The 21,454-nt window shown below is 43.3% G+C and overlaps 1 protein-coding gene across 1 annotated transcript in view; it reads right to left on the bottom strand.

Annotated features, from left to right (window-relative positions):
• LOC124014575 (collagen alpha-6(IV) chain-like) overlaps positions 1-21,454 on the bottom strand; it is a 186,653-nt gene that overhangs the window by 79,323 nt on the left and 85,876 nt on the right. The window contains 1 exon segment of the mRNA XM_046329734.1: positions 19,925-19,999. Coding sequence (XP_046185690.1) covers positions 19,925-19,999 — 75 coding nt within the window.

The following is a 21,454-nucleotide window of genomic DNA, read 5'->3' as shown; positions in this document are numbered from 1 at the left end:
CCCCCAAGCCATTAGACTGCTGAACACCTAATCAAATGGCTACCCAGACTATTTGCATCCCCCCACCCTATTACACCGCTGCTACTCTCTGTTGTTATCTATGCATAGTCACTTTAATAACTCTACCTACATGTACATATTACCTCAACTAACCGGTGCCCCCGCACATTGACTCTGTACCGGTACCCCCCTGTATATAGTCTCGCTATTGTTATTTTACTGCTGATGTCACTTGTTACCTTTATTTCTTATTCTTATCCGTTTAAAAAAAACTGCATTGTTGGTTAGGGACTCGTAAGTAAGCGTTTCACTGTAACACCTGTTGTATTCGGCACATGTGACCAATAAAATGTGATTTGATTTGAGAAGGTGACTCCAGGTGATTTCATCTAAGACTTTTAGCTCTATGAAATAAGACGTGCACCTAAATGTCTATAAGTAACTTATTCTTTCACTAACCTACACGCCTCATATCCGGTCCGTACAGAAATATGGGTCTAGCTACCCACAAACACACTGGTACAAAAGGTGGAGGGCAGCACCTCAAAAGCCTTTTATGTACCAGCTGGAATGTGCTCCTACACGCCTAACACATCCTTTCATTGGAGAGAAATGGGTTGAGTAGTTTGATGCCAAATAGGGCAGGGTAGTCTCTGTGGAAAGGGGGGAAATTGCATAAATGATTGTACACTACAGATTAAATTAGATGCTGTAACTGTAATCACACTGGAGGTCTAGATAAAAGTCTATCGGTTCTCACGTGTAGACACGAACACACACACACACACACACACACACACACACACACACACACACACACACACACACACACACACACACACACACACACACACACACACACACACACACACACACACTGAACTTGATGTGGGCTTTGACATGAGCGTCAATAGATGGTTAATACGTGTTCTATAACAGAGTCCCAGACAGGTTAATACGTGTTCTATAACAGAGTCCCAGACAGGCACGTCCTTGCTGAGGAAAAGAGAGAATAACAAACAGGAAAGAATGAAAAAAATGTAATAAAAATATTTGTATTCCTTTCATCATTTATAAAGTGGTTCTCATCATGGTGGCGATCACCATCATCGTAGATCAGATCAGTTCTTTGATATATTTACTGTTAAATCCATATGTCCCCTCTACGGACCTTCTAAGTGTGGTATGAAAACATTGTATTTCAGTTCATATGACGGGGATCGTATAGGACGTAATTGAGTGTGACACATGTAACCAAGATGCTGAGCGTTCTACAGTAAGAATGCAGAAATAGGTTCTGAAATGAGAACAAAGCTAAAGATGCGTATCAAGAGTCTCAGAGTAAGAGTGCTGATCTAGGATCAGGTCGCCCTTTTCCATGTAATGTTATTCATTGTGATCTAAAAGGCAAACTGATCCCAAATCAGCACTTCTGTGTTCTAAGTCAGGATGAGACAGAATTCACCAGAAGGGGGCAGTGTAATGCATTGAAATGCCACATACGGACAAAATAACTCAAGACACAAGAACTTGATCTACGGTGACCATTAAGTCAATACTGGCTTTAAAAATCTCTCTCTCTCTCTCTCTCTCTCTCTCTCTCTCTCGCCTTTGAACTTGAAAAACAAAATGAAAGCGAGTGAAGGGGATAGTGAGTGAAAAGACAACGGGAGGGAGGGAAAGGAGGGAGGGAAAGGAGGGAGGGAATGAGGGATAATGAAGGGTTGGAGAGAGGTTGTCAGACGGCTATTGTCTGTCTCTAGTCTAATGACCAGCGTCGTCGTGGTGACCACTTATCACCCGACCACACACCTGCCCGGACAGACCAGCAGTCTAGTAGGGGTTAAAGGTCAGATAGGACATGAGGGGAGGGGAGAAGGGAGGGAGTCAGGGAGGATGGCAGATAAGAAGAGAGAGAGAGAGAGAGAGAGAGAGAGAGAGAGAGAGAGAGAGAGAGAGAGAGAGAGAGAGAGAGAGAGAGAGAGAGAGAGAGAGAGAGAGAGAGAGAGAGAGAGAGGAGGTATGTGTATGTAGCAGTTCAAAGTCAAAGTTAGTCCTCCTGAAGTTGAGTATGCCTGACCTGTCAGTACCGTTTTCAGGGTGGGATGTTAAACGGGTGTCCTGACTCTCTGTGGTCACTAAAGATCCCATGGCACTTATTGTAAGAGTAGGGGTGTTAACCCCGGTGTCCTGGCTAAATTCCCAATCTGACCCTCATACCATCACGGCCACCTAATCATCATCGGGTTCCAAATGGCTCATTCATCCTCCTCCTCCACCTCTCCCCTGTAACTGAGAATGTGTTCTCAGTCAACTTACCTGGTAAAATAAGGGTAGAATATATATATATTTTTAAATGGTTGAGAGTTGGTCCTGCCCGGGTACTAGAACTTCAAAGTTTCCTTGAACTACTCACTGTACAGTGGATGAATCTTTAGGAATGTTAGGTACATGTACCCGCTTGGCCGAAACAAAGTAGAAAAGTCACAGAGTTCACTCTGAAGCAAACATTTTTTTTTTTAAAGAAGGCTAGTTGACTAAAAGGAATGGAAAACCCCAGATCCACCTAACACACTATCATCATCACCAATTTGTCTATGTTATGATGAACTGATAAACATCCTGAGCCTGTCTGTGTGTTTGTGTGTATGCATGGACGGTGTTTTGTAGGTCTGACCAACTCTGTGGGAGGTAAAAGGTTGCTCAAATTCTATACATCCATCATTTCTCAGTGTGTGTGCGTCTCATGGTGTGTGTGTACGTGTTTAGGTCAACCTGCTGTAAGCCTAAACAAACCTTTAGTTCATGTTTAGACTGAACTAGAGGTTCTGCTTGGGTTAAAAGAGGTGGATGATGAACTGATAAAACAGAAAAGTGCTTTTCAGAGAGAAGGGTTGAGGGGCGCAGGTTGTTGCAGAGGTAGTGGGCGAGTGTACGCACACACACACACAGTCTTGTACAGCTTATCCTAACCCCTAATGTAATTCTAAGCCTAACTCTAACCTTAACCATAAACCCCCTAGAAATAGCAGTTGACTTGGTGGAGCTAACAAAATGTCCCCAGTTGGTCAAATATCCGTTCGTTTACTATTCTTGTGGGCACTTCTGGTCCACACTCTCTCTCTCTCTCTCTCTCTCTCTCTCTCTCTCTCTCTCTCTCTCTCTCTCTCTCTCTCTCTCTCTCTCTCTCTCTCTCTCTCTCTCTCTCTCTCTCTCTCTCTCTCTCTCTCTCTCTCTCTCTCTCTCTCTCTCTCTCTCTCTCTCTCTCTCTCTCTCTCTCATCGGAGTGCATGCTGGGAGTGAGTCGTCAAGCAGGAGTGATTGTGAGAGCGAATGGTTTTTCTTTTTCACTCTATCGGGTTGTTGTATGTATATATATATATTGATTAGGTTAGTTGTTTTAAGGGTATCTTGTTTAAACTATCACTAAGCACGTATAGGGGTGGTGGGATCTTTGAGGTTGGTTTTTAGCGAGGGCACAACCAGCGGGTGGGGCTGGTTGTTATGGCCACTCGTGGAAATGGAGAGTTTGAAAAACTTAGTCGGAGGCATGGAGTAAAGATTCCTGCTGCGACAGGGTGTTCAGTGGAAGAATGTAGCTTGGCTGTGGGTGCTATCATTGGGTATGATAGCATCAAATCAGCCTCAAGGATGAATAGCGCTGTAGTGATATTCTTAGATTCAATTGAAAAGGTGAATAGAATAGTTGAGATGGGTGTCGTGTTGAGAGAAACACAGACGTCGGTATTTCCGCTTATGAATCCGGCGAAGAAAGTCATGCTTTCTAACGTGCCACCATTTGTTAGAGATGAAGTGTTATGGCGAGAGTTATCGCGCCATGGTCAAATAGTGTCTACAATAAAGAAAGTTCCTTTTGGATGCAAATCTCCGTTGTTGAAACATGTCGTGTCTCATAGGAGACAAGTGCATATGATTTTAAAAAAGGAAGGAGATGAACTGGATTTAGCGTTTAGCTTTAAGATTGATGGATTTGATTATGTCTTCTATGCATCTACTGAATCAATGAAATGCTTTGGCTGTGGAAGAGAGGGGCATTTGGTGCGTAATTGTCCCGAAAATGAGCGCGCTGAGCCTGGTAGTAGTTTTAGTGCGAGTACAACTAACGCACCACCGCGAAGGGATGAACATGCTAAGGGTACAGGAGAAGAGAGAAGGTGGGCAGATGTGGTTGGAAAAGCAGGAGAGGAAGGCAGTGTGGATACGGGGGCAATTGTGGTAGATCAGAACAAAGAGGGAGGGGAAACAGTAGGCGAGATTGCGACTGCCGTCGCTGAGGTGGTGCTGGAAAATGAAATTGGAGGTCAAGAGGAGATTGAAATAACGGAAAAGGAAGCGGATGTTTTCAAAATACCGAGGAGTAAAAGGAAGAATGTAAGGGGTGGTGAAGGGTCTAATTCTAAGAGAAAGGTAGAGTTTAATAAATCAATTGAAGATGAACAAGGTGTAGAGATGGTGGAGTATTCTTCTGGGGAGGATAGTGAGAGTGAGTCATCTGACGCGTCACAACAATATAGTGAGATAAATGGGGTGGAAGGGAGGTATGGGATCGAGAGGATACGTCAATTTTTGAAGTTGACAAAAGGGAAGAAATATATGCAAGATTACAATGTAACTGATTTTTTCCCTGAACGTGAATTGTTTATTGAATCAGCAAAATTTCTGATGTCAAAAATTACAGGCGGAAGTTTGAAAACCCCTGAAATTGCTAGACTCAAGAAAGTGGTCACAAGAGTGATAAGTGATGTAAATTCTAAAGAAAATGAAAGAGTTCAGTTGCAGTCTTAACTCTGTAAAGAGATGTGGTGGCTGGATCGTCCTCTGTATATATATTTTTTTATCCATGAGCAGTTTTAAGATTTCTTCTTTAAACGTAAATGGGGCAAGAGATGTAAAAAAAAAGAGCCATGGTGTATGAGTTAATTAGGGAAAGGGAAGTGACATAATTTTTTTACAAGAAACGCATAGTAATTTGGAAAATGAAGTTATGTGGCAACAGGAGTGGGGGGGACAGTGGTGTGTAGTCATAAAAACTCAAAAAGTGGGGGTGTGGTTATCTTGTTCTCAAAAGGGTTTTTGCCGTTGTCATATGAGGTTGAAGAGGTAGTTGAGGGGAGGTTATTAAAAGTTAGAGCAAGGATTTATGAAAACATCACTATGTGTCTGATAAATGTATATGCCCCAGTGATGACAGTTGAGAGGGTATCTGATCATTGTTTAATAACAGAGGTGGTGTTTTAACGATGTAAAACCCTTTATTGAAAATCATACTCAAAAAGCCAGCTTGTTTTGTTTTTAGAGACACTATCAAATACCATTGAGAAATGTAACAAAGAAGATTATTTGTTTATTGCTGGGGATTTTAACTGCACAGTTAGTGATTTAGATAGAAATGGATGCCTCATCCAAATTTTTCTTTGGTTTAGAGAAAAAGAATGGACAAAGAAAAATTATTCATTGTCTCAAATCAGCTGTTGGACAAGAGCTCACTAGCCCTAGTGAAATTAGAAAGAGGGCAGTAGAGTTCTACGCTGAGCTCTACAAATGTGAGTACAAAGAGGACAAAACAGTGACACAGCAGTTCTTTGATGGGCTCCCAAAGGTGGCTGCAGAAGTTCAGGTTGAGCTTGAGCAACCATTGTCTTTGCAGGATTTATACACTGCATTAAAAGGCATGGAAAATGGAAGGGCACCAGGCATTGATGGGCTTCCCGTTGACTTTTTTAAGTCTTTTTGGGCTATGTTGGGAGAGGATTGGTTAGAAGTAGCTAATGATAGTTTAACCGGAGGGTTACTACCAATAAGCTGCAGAAGGGCTGTCCTCACCCTACTGCCCAAAAAGGGTGACCCAAGGGAGGTGAAGAACTGGAGGCCGGTGGCTTTATTGTGCACTGATTATAAGATATTGTCAAAAGCTTTGTCCAACAGGCTGAGGGAGGTGATGGGGCAAATCATACATACGGATCAGTCCTACTGTGTTCCTGGCAGGCAGATAGGGGATAACATTTCTCTGATTCGTGATTTTTTGGACGTCTCTAGGGATATTGGGTTGGATGCTGGTCTAATTTCAATTGATCAGGAAAAGGCATTTGACCGAGTTGAACATCAATACTTATGGCACACGCTTGAGGCGTTTGGGTTCAGCTCTGGTTTTATTGCCATGATCAAGGTGATATATGGTGACATTGAAAGTGTATTGAAAGTTAACGGTGGTTTGAGTGCTCCTTTTAAAGTGTGTAGAGGTATTAGGCAGGGATGTTCTATGTCAGGAATGTTATATGCCATTGCTATAGAGCCACTACTAAATAGCATTAGAAGTCGCATTGCAGGGGTGTGCTTTTCAGAGGATATTCCTCCTATTCGTCTCTCAGCCTATGCTGATGATGTAGTTGTGCTAGTGAAAAATCAAGCGGAGGTGGATAGCTTGAGTCTAATTGTTGATCGTTTTAGGGGAATATCCTCTGCAAAGGTAAATTGGGAAAAGAGTTGTGCGTTACAGATTGGAGAATGGTCTGGAGGGATCATGGCTTTGCCAGGGGGGCTAGAATGGTGTAAGGGAGGTTTTAAGTATCTTGGAGTGTACTTAGGAGATGAGGGGACTATGGAAAAAAATTGGAGTGGGGTGGTTGAAATGGTGGAAGGGAGGATGAGGAGATGGCGTTGGTTACTATCTCGTATGTCATATAGGGGCGCACTATTATAGTTAACAATGTGATTGCATCTGCACTGTGGCATCGGTTGTCAGTTTTAGAACCACCATCTGGCCTTCTGGCTAAGATACAGGCAATTATTGTGGATTTCTTTTGGGATAAATATCACTGGGTTCCACAAAGTGTTTTGTATTTGTCAAAAGAAGAGGGGGACAAGGTCTTGTACATCTTGCTAGTAGGGCTGCTGCTTTCCGGTTTCAGTTTATTCAAAGGTTGCTTTATGGACCGGAAAATGTGGTGTGGAGAGGGGTGGCAGGTCTTATATTACAACGGGTTGGAGGATTAGGTTTAAAGAAGGCTTTATTTCTGGTTGATAGTAGCCAGATTTCTAGGGAGAGAGTACCTCCGTTTTACAGAGGACTTCTCAGAGTATGGAGCATAATGAAGGTGTCCAGACGAACTTCAGCGGAGTCAGTGCATTGGCTGTTGGAGGAACCTCTGGTGTATGGGGCAAGACTGGATTGTACAACTGCAGCTGTTCCACATTTCTCCAAGATTCTGGTGAAGGGGAAAATCATCACCTTAAGACAGTTAATGGCCATAGCTGGGCCCGCCTTAATGGATGGAAGACGGGTGGCAGAACATTTGGGGATGAGGTCGGAAAGGATTGTCGGACAAATGCTGGGGAGCTGTAGGAAGGCTCTGTCAGCGGAAGAATGGGGTATGCTTAGTAGTCACAAGAAGAAGGTACAAGATGAAGACGTCTCATTTCCAAGACTAGGGATTACACCAAATATCCCAGAGTCAGAAAGAAAGGCGTTATTGCTGGATTTGAGAGGGTTGGAGGAGGTGGGTTTGGAGGAGGTGAATGGGAAGGACTTGTATAGGGGTGTGTCAAGGTGTTGAATAAAGATAAATTGAAAAATAGAAAAGACACTCCATGGAGGGTAAAATTGGGCATTGATGACAAGGTAAAGCCAGCATGGAGAGCACTGTACAAACCACCGTTACAAAAGGGTACTGGAGATATGCAATGGAGGGTTTTACATGGCATCATTGCAGTTAATGCTTTTGTATCTGTTATTAATTCAGATGTTAGAGATGGATGTCCTTTTTGTAATATAAGAGAAACCATTTTTCACTGTTTTATGGAGTGTGAGAGGATAAAACCTCTATTGGAAATGCTGGAATCTTTGTTTAAAGCTGTAGGGGAATTTTTCAATAACACGGTTTTTATTTTGGGGTTTCAATATAGTAAACAACAGAAAAGAAAATGTCAAATGTTAAATTTTATTTTGGGACAAGCTAAGATGTCAATTTTTCTGAGTAGAAAACACAAGATAGAAACGGGATATGGGCAGGATGTAAGATGTGTTTTTAAAGGATTAGTAAAAGCAAGAATAAAAGTAGATTTTGAGTTCTTTTCAGCTGTAAAAGATCTCCTATTATTTGAGGAGAAGTGGGCCTACGAAAGAGTGCTTTGTTTTGTAGAAGAGGGGAAATTATTTTTTGCCGATGAAATAAGTTGAATGTATATGTTATGTATTTATTTTTATTTAGGAATTACATTTGTTTTTTCATTTCTGAAAGGGCAGTGTGTCATTTGTTTTTATGTTAACACTTGAGTAAAAAATAAAGGTTTTATAAAAACTCAAAACTCTCTCTCTCTCTCTCTCTCTCTCTCTCTCTCTCTCTCTCTCTCTCTCTCTCTCTCTCTCTCTCTCTCTCTCTCTCTCTCTCTCTCTCTCTCTCTCTCTCTCTCTCTCTCTCTCTCTCTCTCTCTCTCTCTCTCTCTCTCTCTCTCTCTCTCTCTCTCTCTCTCTCTCTCTCTCTCTCTCTCTCTCTCTCTCTCTCTCTCTCTCTCTCTCTCTCTCTCTCTCTCTCTCTCTCTCTCTCTCTCTCTCTCTCTCTCTCTCTCTCTCTCTCTCTCTCTCTCTCTCTCTCTCTCTCTCTCTCTCTCTCTCTCGGCATTCAACACGGCATTCTGTGAGTTGGAAGCCAGTCAGCAAAACGTAAACACCGCTAATAATGACAAAACAGCACATTAGAAAACATTTGGAGAGAGATGGAGGGAGTGAGAAAGAGGGAGAGAGAGAGAGATAGGAAGAGGGAGAGAGTAGTGTGCTCAAAGAGTTCTCATAGCACCAGCTCTGATCTGCTCAGTATGCAATCAGAGTCACAATGTGTGTTTTTGTGTGTGTGTGTCTAGAAGACCCTCCATCTGCTCGTCAGCATCATCACTACCGCCTCCACCCCCTCATCTCATCTCCTCCCCATCGGCCTCTTTATCTGTCGGCCTCTCTATCTCGCTCCTCCCTCTCTGAAATAAGATTAGGGTAAGGAATTCGGTCAAGCTGGAGGTCCAGGGACGTACTCTTTCATCGAGGGGCCCAAGAGGGACAGAGGAAGATAGAGAAAGAGGGGGAGAGGGGAAGAGGGAGTTCACTATCCTCTCATGCCTAACCCCCTACTGGCTCTGTGCTGGAGTAAGCTTAATCTCTTAAAGACTTTTAGAGTAACAAGTATACACATTCTATTACACTGATCCTCTGTGTATTTGTAAAAGATCAGCAACTGATTTTGACTAAAGAAGCACTACGGCCACAAGGCTTTGATGATCTCAAATCCACACAGCTTTGCATTGTTTAATTTCCTACCTCTCCATTTCTCTCGCTCCCTTTCCCAAAGTGAAGACATATGTTTCAGGGCCCTGGGTCTTGGTGTGGTCCCATGGGGCCCGAGGCCCTAAGCAGATAAATGCCTGGTGTTGATGTTAACACAAAGCATCCTGTTGTCCCTCCGTGACCCCTCACCTCTGGTGGAAGTCTCTCTCTCTCTCTCTCTCTCTCTCTCTCTCTCTCTCTCTCTCTCTCTCTCTCTCTCTCTCTCTCTCTCTCTCTCTCTCTCTCTCTCTCTCTCTCTCTCTCTCTCTCTCTCTCTCTCTCTCTCTCTCTCTCTCTCTCTCTCTCTCTCTCTCTCTCCATGTATAAGTGGATCCCCCCCCCCCTATGGATAGAGGCTAAGGGGGGGGGGGAGTACCTGTATGTATCAATGTGTGTGTCCCATCTCCAGATTTATGATCCTACAGTGTAAACATTTATCCCAGATTAAACATTTATCCCAGATGTTATTGTCTATATGTTTCCCTGCCATCTGATCCTCCTCTAAGCCTAGACTCTAAATGGACATGTTCCAATATGTCACAGTATTATTTATTACATTAAGGCGTTTGTAGATAATAACCTGATTAGAAATCACTCGATGGTGCCGTCCTGGTATTGTATGGCATCATTGATTCAGAGACAGCTAAGACAAAGGGTGGAGGTGGAAATGTACATGGAGAATGACATAATGCAGCTGGCACGGTGTCCATTTTGGAGGGTGTAACTTGGGCTAAGCGATGTGTACACTCTTAGGAAAAAAAGCAAATATCTACAGCCTAAAAGGGTTCTTCGGCTGTCCCCATATGAGAAACCTTTTTGATTCTAGGTAGAACCCTTTTGGTTCCAGGTAGAACCCTTTTGGATTCCAACCCTTACCACAAAGGGCGTAACAAGGAGCCCAAAAGGGGTTCTAACTGGAACCCAAAAAGGGGTTCTAACTGGAACCCAAAAGGGGTTCTACCTGGAACCCAAAAAGGGGTTCTAACTGGAACCAAAAGGGGTTATCATATGGGGACAGCCAAAGAATGGGGGAATAGGGATGATACTCTGTAGGGCTTAGATACTGATCTTATGTCAGTTTGGCATGTCATCCCGTTATGGTTATGGTTGTTATAATGGTAGGCGAATCTGATCCTACATCAGTAGATTAGAAGACAAACCTCCACTCAAACATGCTTCCAGTGGTTAAGGTTAAGGTTATGATTCAGGTGATATAATCAGATTTAAATACCTATGTCTACCTCAAGCGTGCTTCTCAATTTCCGCCTAAACCGATCTCATGTCTTTCTTTTTCTGTAAAGTCCCCATTGTGGTTGATGTCTGTGGTAGTCTTATCTGATCCCAGATCTGTGGTTAAGACAAATACCTCAAAACGTGCCTTTGGGACAGGAGAAAACTGAGCAGAGACAAACCAACACCCTCCACTTAGGGTTGGCGTTAAACAATAGGAGTGTGTGTGTGTGTGTGTGTGTGTGTGTGTGTGTGTGTGTGTGTGTGTGTGTGTGTGTGTGTGTGTGTGTGTGTGTGTGTGTGTGTGTGTGTGTGTGTGTGTGTGTGTGTGTGTGTGTGTGTGTGTGTGTGTGTGTGTGTGTGTGGAGCGTAATATAGTCGCCACTATGTTATTTACTGCAAGGCCTCTATCCGTGTGTCTGTGTAAGTGTAGGCTGCAGCCCCACTGTGTGTGTACTGCCTCAGACAGCCCTTAGGTAATTGCTGTTTGGCTACAGACTGGGTACCGTAGAGGTGGTAAGTAGGTCCTTGTGCTGGTAAGACTAGTGTGTCAGACTGCTGAAAGCCGCTAGGGAGCTGAGGCACAGACATGGACAAGGGGACTAACACATACACACGTACTGTATAAGACCAACCCAACTCAATCTCTGGAGGTTGCGTTGGAATAGACACAGACATGGACATAGACACGCAAACACACACACCGACAGCTGCTCAGCACACCTACTGTCGGTCTGAGCCAACCGAGCCAATCAGAGAGAGTGTGAGATGTTTGCAGCCCACTGGCGAAGCTAAAATGATTCACTTTGATATCAGTTCATCTGACAACATATAAAGCTATTTAGTCGGATTAGAAAAACAACGTGTGTGTGTGTGTGTGTGTGTGTGTGTGTGTTTGCGTGTGTGTGGAGCCTTTTAGCTTGCCAATATAATTCTAACTGCAACACACAGAATAAATAACCAGATAGATCAAGGCCACGAGAGGCAAAACTGATCTAAAAAGGTGCATTCAGTCAGAGTAGACTAAACATAGAGAATCAAAGAGAGAGAGAGGGGGGGGAGGGGTTGAGAGAGGGGGGAGAGGGAGAGGGGAGGAGAGGGAGATGGGGAAAGATAGAGAGAGAGAGGTCGACAGGGACACAGAGAGAAAGAGCCCCAGAGAGAGAGAGAGGTACATTTTCTCTGTCCCCTGGGCTAAACAGCTTGTTCCAACTGGAGGTGGGTATTGTGCCAAATGAATTGGAAATACTTTAGCATGATATGTTTCTACAATGTATCTTTGGACCATGCCTGCAAGTGTCAAATCCACAGACAATGACTCATGTTATTGAACTTGACCATATAATTCAATGTTCTGTCCTGTAGCCATACCTAATGACTAAACCTTACATCAAGTGTTGAAAACATTAGCATGATGCATCATGGGTGTGATACAGATACTGGCAACGATAAAAGAAATCCGCTTTGGCAAAGGGAGAAGGTCTGAATGAGGCTTGAGGCGTAGAAAACAGCCTCCCTGAGAGGTTAACCTATCTCACTCATCTAAATCTATATACACCACATCAGACCACCACAAACGTTTTGGCACGAGAGGTGTCTAGGGCATCTGTCCGGAGGACACGAGTCCGGATGGGAGTCACCACTCTACTTTCGATATCGTCGTCTTTTATTTCATTGTTTTGCTTATCACCGCGTCCTCTTGTTCCTTCCATTGTTCTTTCACTCCATCGCCAGTTCCTTGTCCTATTTTTGAACTTGTTTATTCGCTGTGTGGGGTAGGAAGCCGAGTGACAACGTGAGGGTATGAGCCCTCTCTAGCTGACCCCTCCTGCGACATGGTCTACGAGGTAAGGACATGGTTATTTTCTGCTGTAGACAGTAGCTGTCAGTACTACGCCGTTGTGAACCCACCCAGTGCTATTTTACAATGCTATACCCCTAACTTACAGGGTCTTCACACATAAGACTTTTTTTTTTAAAATACCCTCGGCTACACTGTGAACTTGTCATGTCTCGACCGCTACCTCCAGAACAGGGGAGGCTACTGAGGGGAGGACGGAATGGAACGGAGTGAATGGAATGGTGTGAAACACATGAAAACCATGGGTTTGGTACCCTTCCGTGTACTTCGTTCGGGCCATTATTATGAGCCGTCCTCCCTTCAGCAGCCTCCATGTGAGGTAGAACACGACCCCCCCAAAGCAGGGCAGTGTAAACAGAATTGTCTCGTCGAGCCAACGCTCTTACAGTAAAAGTTGTTTTAGCATAGCAATGTTTTCAAAACAGCTGAAATGTAGTCATTTCCCCCCCCCAAAAAAAATTGGACTTGTTTTATTACGTTTTTACCTGAAATAATAGTAGCAGCCTGTTACATTCTGAATTGGTTGCCGTAGCTTTAAATCTCAATAGTGTTTAGTTTTTGTGCTTGACTGCACTGGGTCTAATAGCTGTATTATCAGCTAGTTTAATGTGTGCGGACGAGAAAATAAACTCTTTAATTTTCTGCACATGCTTGTGGATTTTAGCATTATGCGAGTGGAATATGGTTTGGTTGCATTATTCAAAATGGTAATATGTTTAATTGATCGAATTGTTAAATAGTTTGTGCCTACTGGCTAGTGGCTACTGTGATATTTACTGTACATTTGAGCTGCGGACCAGAGAATGTCGCATTGTCAGCCACAACGAAAGGTACGGAAAGGATGTCATGTGAATTGAAAAGTAGAATTCTCTTTCGAACACCTGGCTCCTCAGACTCTCCTTCACATCTCGTAGTGGGAATAGGGCCTTAATGTCAAACTCCTTAGTGTCACACACGTCGGCAGCAGTTAGCACTCGCTAGACGTCATGTTAAACACCAGGTTCTATAGAGCTCTGGTCAAACTTAGTGCACTGCGTAGAGAATAGGGTGCCATTTGAGAGGCACAAAGTAATTCAGGGACATGATCTGGTAATGTTTTGTTAGGGGGTGAGGGGCGGGGGGCAGGGGTGTAGGTAAGGGTGAAAGGGGGAGGGGAGGGATAATGGATAGGGGTGGGGCATGTGTCCACTAGTTTTCCTCCCCCTGGCATTAGGAATTTGGGAGTGATCGCTGGCACACACAGACAGACAGACACAGACAGACACAGACAGACAGACTCTACAAGGTGTGGAGCAGTAGCAGGACAGAACAAACAGTGGCTTGGAGCGAGGCCAGAGCAGGTAAAGGAGCCACTGTCAGGACTTAGGGAGAAACATCTAGACCTGGCTAGCCCAGAACACAGGGAAACATTCTTGTTGGCCAGCATCCAGATTTGTCTAGCCTGGGCATTATCACTGCATGAGACCACATTGGTAAAAGGTTATCAAGTAGCTACAGGTGAGAAGCAGAGATAGTGTGTGTAGGTGTGTAGGTGTGTATGTGTAGGTGTGTAGGTGTGTAGGTGTGTATGTGTGTGTGTGTGTGTGTGTGTGTGTGTGTGTGTGTGTGTGTGTGTGTGTGTGTGTGTGTGTGTGTGTGTGTGTGTGTGTGTGTGTGTGTGTGTGTGTGTGTGTGTGTGTGTGTGTGTGTGTGTGTGTGTGTGTCTAATTCTCTCAGATCAGGATCAGGTAAGTTTGTTTATCTGGAGTACTTCTCCTGTCCTATTCGGTGTCCTGTGTAAATCTAAGTGTGCGTTCTCTAATTCTCTCCTTCTCTCTTTCTTTCTCTCTCTCGGAGGACCTGAGCCCTAGAACCATGCCCCAGGACTACCTGACATGATGACTCCTTGCTGTCCCCAGTCCACCTGGCCATGCTGCTGCTCCAGTTTCAACTGGCCTGGGCCCTAGGACCATGTCCCAGGACTACCTGACATGAGGACTCCTTGCTGTCCCCAGTCCACCTGGCCATGCTCCTGCTCCAGTTTCAACTGACCTGAGCCCTAGGACCGTGCCCCAGGACTACCTGACATGATGGCTCCTTGCTGTCCCCAGTCCATCTGACTGTGCTGCTGCTCCAGTTTCAACTGTTCTGCCTTATTATTATTTGACCATGCTGGTCATTTATGAACATTTGAACATCTTGGTCATGTTCTGTTATAATCTCTACCCGGCACAGCCAGAAGAGGACTGGCCACCCCACATAGCCCGGTTCCTCTCTAGGTTTCTTCCTAGGTTTTGGCCTTTCTAGGGAGTTTTTCCTAGCCACCGTGCTTTTACACCTGCATTGTTTGCTGTTTGGGGTTTTAGGCTGGGTTTCTGTACAGCACTTTGAGATATCAGCTGATGTACGAAGGGCTATATAAATAAATTTGATTTGATTTGATTTGATTTGAGGTAAGGTAATTGACTATGACTATTCCTAGCCTGCAGGTATCAACTTCAGAAAAGGGCTGAACACAGGTATGGTTAGGACCCGTTGAGCTTAGACTCTCCTATATACTGTGGAGACGAGGACAGAAGATGAAATAAACCAGCCATCACGGCAGCAACAGCAGAGGATATTTTTCCGAAGAGTATTAAAGTAATAATCTGCGTAAGTGTGCAACACATTTCTGGCTAATGTCTATCTTTTTAGAATGACTGATTCGTTTACGCTCATGAACTATAAGTGGTCAGTTGTTGCTTGAGGGATCTAAATAAGATGGTAAAACAAAAGGAGTTTGATATTAGTGCGTAGGCACGCTTTTAAAGGAGAGTGTGTGTGTATGTGCGTGCATCTGACTCAAAAAAATACAAAATACATTACAGTCGTAACACCTTTGCTTTTCACTTTCTTTTCTCACCAGCACTGATTTTGCTCATAGCTACTTTACTGAGGAAAAAATGATGAATGCGCTAATTGTTTGAATGCGCTAACTGTTTGAATGCGCTAACTGTTTGAATGCGCTAACTGTTTGAATGCTCTAACTGTTTGAATGCGCTAACTGTTTGAATGCGCTAACTGTTTGAATGCGCTAACTGTTTGAATGCGCTAACTGTTTGAATGCTCTAACTGTTTGAATGCGCTAACTGTTTGAATGCGCTAACTGTTTGAATGCGCTAACTGTTTGAATGCGCTAACTGTTTGAATGCGCTAACTGAAATTTCAAATGTCCTGTTAATATGTGACCAACACTGCAACAATAACTTTGCTCAACACAACTAATGTTTAGGTTTGTTGGAGAAGAAAAACATTTGGTCATTTGACCAAAGCTGTAATTTCTGAAGGTGACTACAACATTTAGACTTGGTACCTTTTCTTACCCCATTGGTTGTGGTAAAGAATGACAAGAACCACTGTTGCATTGGCCTAAACTCCTGTTACAGTCCAGAACTCTACATTTCACTGAGAGTATGCTTACACAGTGCTTTCGGAAAGTATTCAGACCCCTTGACTTTTTCCACTTTTTGTTACATTACGGCCATATTCTAAAATGGATTAAATAAATAAAAATCCTCAGAAATCTACACACAATACCCCATAAATTATAAACGCGAAAACAGTTTTTTTGAAAATAATTATTTACATAAGTATTCAGACCCTTTGCTATGAGACTCGAAATTGAACTCAAGTGACCTGTTCCATTGATCATCCTTGAGATGTTTCCACAACTTGGAGTCCACCTGTGATAAACTCAATTTATTGGACATGATTTGGAAAGGCACACACCTGTCTATATAAGGTTCCACTGTTGACAGTGCATGTCAGAGCAAAAACCAAGCCACAAGGTCGAAGGAATTGTCTGTAGAGCTCAGAGACAGCATTGTGTCGAGGTACAGATCTGGGGAAGGGCACCAAAAAAATATCTGCAGCATTGAAGGTCTCCAAGAACACAGGGGCCTCCATCATTCTTAATTGAAAGAAGTTTGGAACCACCAAGGCTCTTCCCAGAGCTGGCCACCGAGCCAAACTGAGGAATCGGGGAGAAGGGCCTTGGTCAGGGAGGTGACCAAGAACCCGATGGTCACTCTGACAGAGCTCTAGAGTTCCTCTATGGAGATGGGAGAAACTTCCAGAAGGACAACCATCTCTGCAGCACTCCACCAATCAGGCCTTTACGGTAGAGTAGCCAGATGGAAGCCACTCCTCTGTAAAAAGGCACCTAAAGGACTCTCAGACCATGAGAAACAAGATTCTCTGGTCTGATGAAACCATGATTGAACTCTTTATTTTCAGCGGCAGGGACTGAGAGACTAGTCAGGATCGAGGCAAAGATGAACGGAGCAAAATACAGAGAGAACCTTGATGAAAACCTGCTCCAGTGCGCTCAGGACCGCAGACTGGGGCAAAGGTTCAACTTCCAACAGCACAACGACCCTAATCACACAGCCAAGGCAATGCAGGAGTGGCTTCAGCTTATAAGAAAACCTGCTCTATTTTTAACATGAGTCTTCAATATTCCCAGGTAACAAGTTTTAGGTTGTAGTTACTATATGAATTATAGGACCATTTCTCTCTATACCATTTGTATTTCATATACCTTTAACTATTGGATGTTCTTATAGGCACTTTAGTATTGCCAGTGTAACAGTATAGCTCGCATCCATCCTCCTTACCGCTACCTGGGCTCGAACCAGGAACACATCGACAACAGCCACCCTCGAAGCAGCGTTACCCGTGCAGATCAAGGGTAACAACTACTCCAAGTTTCAGAGCGAGTGACGTTTGAAACGCTATTAGCGCGCACCCCGCTAACTAGCTAGCCATTTCACATCAGTTACACCAGCCTAATCTCGGGAGTTGATAGGCTTGAAGTAATAAACAGTGCAGTGCTTAAAGCACAGCGAAGAGCTGCTGGCAAAACGCACAAAAGTGCTGTTTGAATGAATGCTTACGAGCCTGCTACTGCCTACCATCGCTCAGTCAGACTGCTCTATCAAATCATAGATTTAATTATAACATAATAACACACAGAAATACGAGCCTTAGGTCATTAATATGGTCGAATCCGGAAACTATCTCGAAGACCAAACATTTATTCTTTCAGTGAAATACAGAACAGTTCCATATTTTATCTAACGGGTGGCATCCCTAAGTCTAAATATTGCTGTTACATTGCACAACCTTCAATGTTATGTTATAATTATGTAAAGTTCTGGCAAATTAGTTCGCAATGAGTCATGCAGCCCAAACTGTTGCATTTACCCTGACTCTGCGTGCAATGAACGCAAGAGAAGTGACACAATTTCACCTGGTTAATATTGCCTGCTAACCTGGATTTCTTTCAGCTAAATATGCAGGTTTAAAATATATACTTCTGTGTATTGATTTTATGAAAGGCATTGATGTTTATGGTTAGGTACACGTTGGAGCAACGAAAGTCCTTTTTCGCGAATGGGCACCGCATCGATTATATGCAACGCAGGACACGCTAGATAAACTAGCAATATCATCAACCATCTGTAGTTAACTAGTGATTATGATTGATTGATTGTTTTTTTATAAGATAAGTTTAATGCTAGCTAGCAACTTACCTTGGCTTCTTACTGCATTCGCGTAACAGGCAGGCTCCTCGTCAGGCAGGTGGTTAGAGCTTTGGACTAGTTAACCGTAAGGTTGCAAGATTGAATCCCTGAGCTGACAAGGTAAAAATCTGGAGGACCGAGCATGCACCCCATTCTCATCGAAGGGGCTGTAGTGGAGAAGGTTGAGAGCTTCAAGTTCCTTGGTGTCTACATCACCAACAAACTAATATGGTCCAAACACACCAAGACAGTCGTGAAGAGGGCACAACAAAACCTATTCCCCCTCAGGAGACTGAAAAGATTTGGCATGGGTCCTCAGATCCTCAAAAGGTTCTACAACTGCAACATCGAGAGCATGTTGCATCACTGCCTGGTATGGCAACTGCTCAGCCTACGACCGCAAGGCAGTATGTACAGCCCAGTACATCAGTGGGGTTAAGCTTCCTGCTACCCAGGATCTCTATACCAGGCGGTGTCAGAGGAAGGCCCTAAAAATTGTCAAAGACCCCAGACACCCTAGTCATAGACTGTTCTCTCTGCTACCGTATGGAAAATGGTATCGGAGCGCCAAGTCTAGGACCAAAAGGCTTCTCAACAGCTTTTACAACAAAGCCATAAGACTCCTGAATAGGTAAACAAATTGCTACCCGGACTATATGCATTGTGTCCCGCCACCCCGCACACCGCCAACCCACTCTTTTACGCTGCTGATACTCTCTGTTTGTCATCTATGCATAGTCACTTTAACTATACCTACATGTACATATTACCTCAATTAGCCCGACTAACCGGTGCCCCCGGACATTGACTCTGTACCGGTACCACCTATATATAGCCTCGCTACTGTTATTTTCACTGTCATTTTACTTTCTTAAAAAAAAAATCTTATCTTATCTATTGTATAATACCTAATACCTATTTTTTTCCTAAACAATTGCACTGTTGGTTAGGGCTTGTAAGTAGGTGTTGACCTGTTGTAAACGGCGCACGTGACAAATACACTTTGATTTGATTTGAACAAGTGGCCCTGCCAGAGCCCGGACTTGAACCTGATCTAACATCTTTGGAGAAACCTGAAAATAGCTGTGTAGCAATGCTCCCCATCCAACCTGGCAGAGCTTGAGAGGATCTGCAGAGAAGAATGGGAGAAACTCCCCAAATACAGGTGTGCCAAGCCTATATCGTCATGCTCAAGATGCTGTAACCGCTGCCAAAGGTGCTTCGACAATGTACTGTGTAAAGGCTAACTTAACATTAGCTAGCTAGCTAACAACCTCAAAATGAACCAAAACATTGTTTAGAAAGTTGCTTTTAGTTGCCTGGTTTGCTAGGTTAACATATACTCAATTCATTTTTAAATGGATAGGTTTATTGGTGTTAAAATACACCAGTTATGCTATTTTGGATGACCAGGCTGCTGACGTCATGCAGCCTGGTTGTTTTTGTGTTTATACTTTTAGATAATGACAACAACAAGTTTCATGTCGGACAACAACAGAATGTTCAGGATGTGACTGAAACAACTTTCTACAGACATGTCGATAGACGTAGTTTAAACCAGCCTTTAGTCTTGAAATCGTTGGTTGTTTAATACACTACCATGCTCACTCACATGTTTAGTACATGGCATCCCATGTGAATCCTTAAAGAGATGGGTGGGGCTAAAGCTTAAGAGGGTGTGAAGAAGAGCTCTCCAACAGGTGTAATCAAAACATTCAAGGGCCATTTTCTCAAAAGCGGGGTTACAAGTGTATCAACTTTCAATGCAGAATTACTTTCCCATTGTTCCTCAACTGTAGTCGATGATATCCGATTTTCGAGATCCAAGTCTCTATTTTTATCCAATGTAAAAATAAAATAAAAAATTCAAATGTTGGTACATAAGACCAAATCCAGCGGGTCAGTCACAGATGTGAATGTGTGTGAGAGGGAGAGAATAGAGATGTATTCATGTCTTACCCTGCTGCCTTTCTCTGGATTACAATTGCATCCCCCACTACAGTCCAACCCATTACACGGTTCCCCTGTCGTCCCCTGGAGAGAGAGAGAGAGAGAGAGACCGTTAGTATTACATTGTGTACTGTATGCCATTAAGCAGACACTTCTATCCAAAGCAACTTGAGGCGGGAATACATTTTCATATGGTTGGCCTTAGTGGGAATCAAGCCCCATGCAAGCCCCATGCAAGCCCCATGCAAGCCCCATGCAAGCCACATGCTCTACCAATTGAGCCACAAGGGAGAGATAGAGAGACCTGCACTATCCAATCACAGCAGCAAGATTTGTGTCGTTGCCATGACAAAAGGGCAACCAGTGGAGCACAAACAGCATTGCAAATACAACCTACAGTGCCTTCGGAAAGTATTCAGATCCCTTGACCTTTTTCACATTTTGTTAGGTTACAGACTTATTCTAAAATGTATATATTTTTTAATTCCCACCATCAATCTACACACAATACCCCATAATGACAAAGCTAAAACAGGTACACTCTAGAGCTCTGTCAGAGTGTCCAACGAGTTCTTGGTCACCTCCCTGACCAAGGCTCTTCTCCCCCGATTGTTCCGTTTGGCTCGATGGCCAGCTCTGGGAAGAGCCTTGGTGGTTCCAAACTTCTTCCATTTAAGAATGGTGGAGGACTCTGTGTTCTTGGGGACCTTCAATGCTGCAGACAATTTTTGGTAGCCTTCCGCAGATCTGTGCCTCGACACAATCCTGTCTCGGAGCTCTATGGACAATTCCTTCGACCTAATGGCTTGGTTTTTGCTGTGACATGCACTGTCAACTGTGGGACCTTATATAAACAGGTGTGTGCCTTTCCAAATCATGTCCAATGATTTGAATTTACCACAAGTGGACTCCAATCAAGTTGTAAACACCTCAAGGATGATCAATGGAAACAGAATGCACCTGAGCTCAATTTCGAGTCTCATAGCAAAGGGTCTGAATATTTATGTAAATAAGATATTTCTGTTTTTGATATATAATACATTTGCAAAAATTCCCCGAAATCTGTTTTCGCTTTGCCATGATGTGGTAGTGTGTGTAGATTGCGGATCATTTTAAAAAATGTATTTAATACATTTTGGAATAAGGCTGTAAAAACGTAACAAAATGTGGAAAAATTCAAGGGGTCTGAATACTTTTTACACTTCAACTACGTGCACTATTTTACAACACTGTACATAGCCAATAATACAACTTTTGAAACATCTATACGCTTTAAAAGAAATTGTGAGTGTCATGTTTACTCATGTTTCCCTTGTTTATTTCCCTTTTGTTTTATTGCCTATTCCGTTTACTTTGGCAATGTAAACATATGTTCCCCATGCCAAAAAAGCCCTTTGTATTGAGTTGCGAGAAAGAACCACATACAGTACCAGGCTTAACCTCTAGGACCAACACTTTCAAGTGCTCCATTTGATTTGATTGTCTCTGTACAATTGAGCCAACGGAATAATATAGAATAAGTGTTTGATCTATGTTTTG

This window comes from Oncorhynchus gorbuscha, linkage group LG25 (genome assembly GCF_021184085.1).
Source record: "Oncorhynchus gorbuscha isolate QuinsamMale2020 ecotype Even-year linkage group LG25, OgorEven_v1.0, whole genome shotgun sequence".
NCBI lineage: Eukaryota > Metazoa > Chordata > Actinopteri > Salmoniformes > Salmonidae > Oncorhynchus > Oncorhynchus gorbuscha.
Note: the sequence above shows the minus strand (reverse complement) of the source record. Positions and strands in the feature narration are given on the sequence as shown.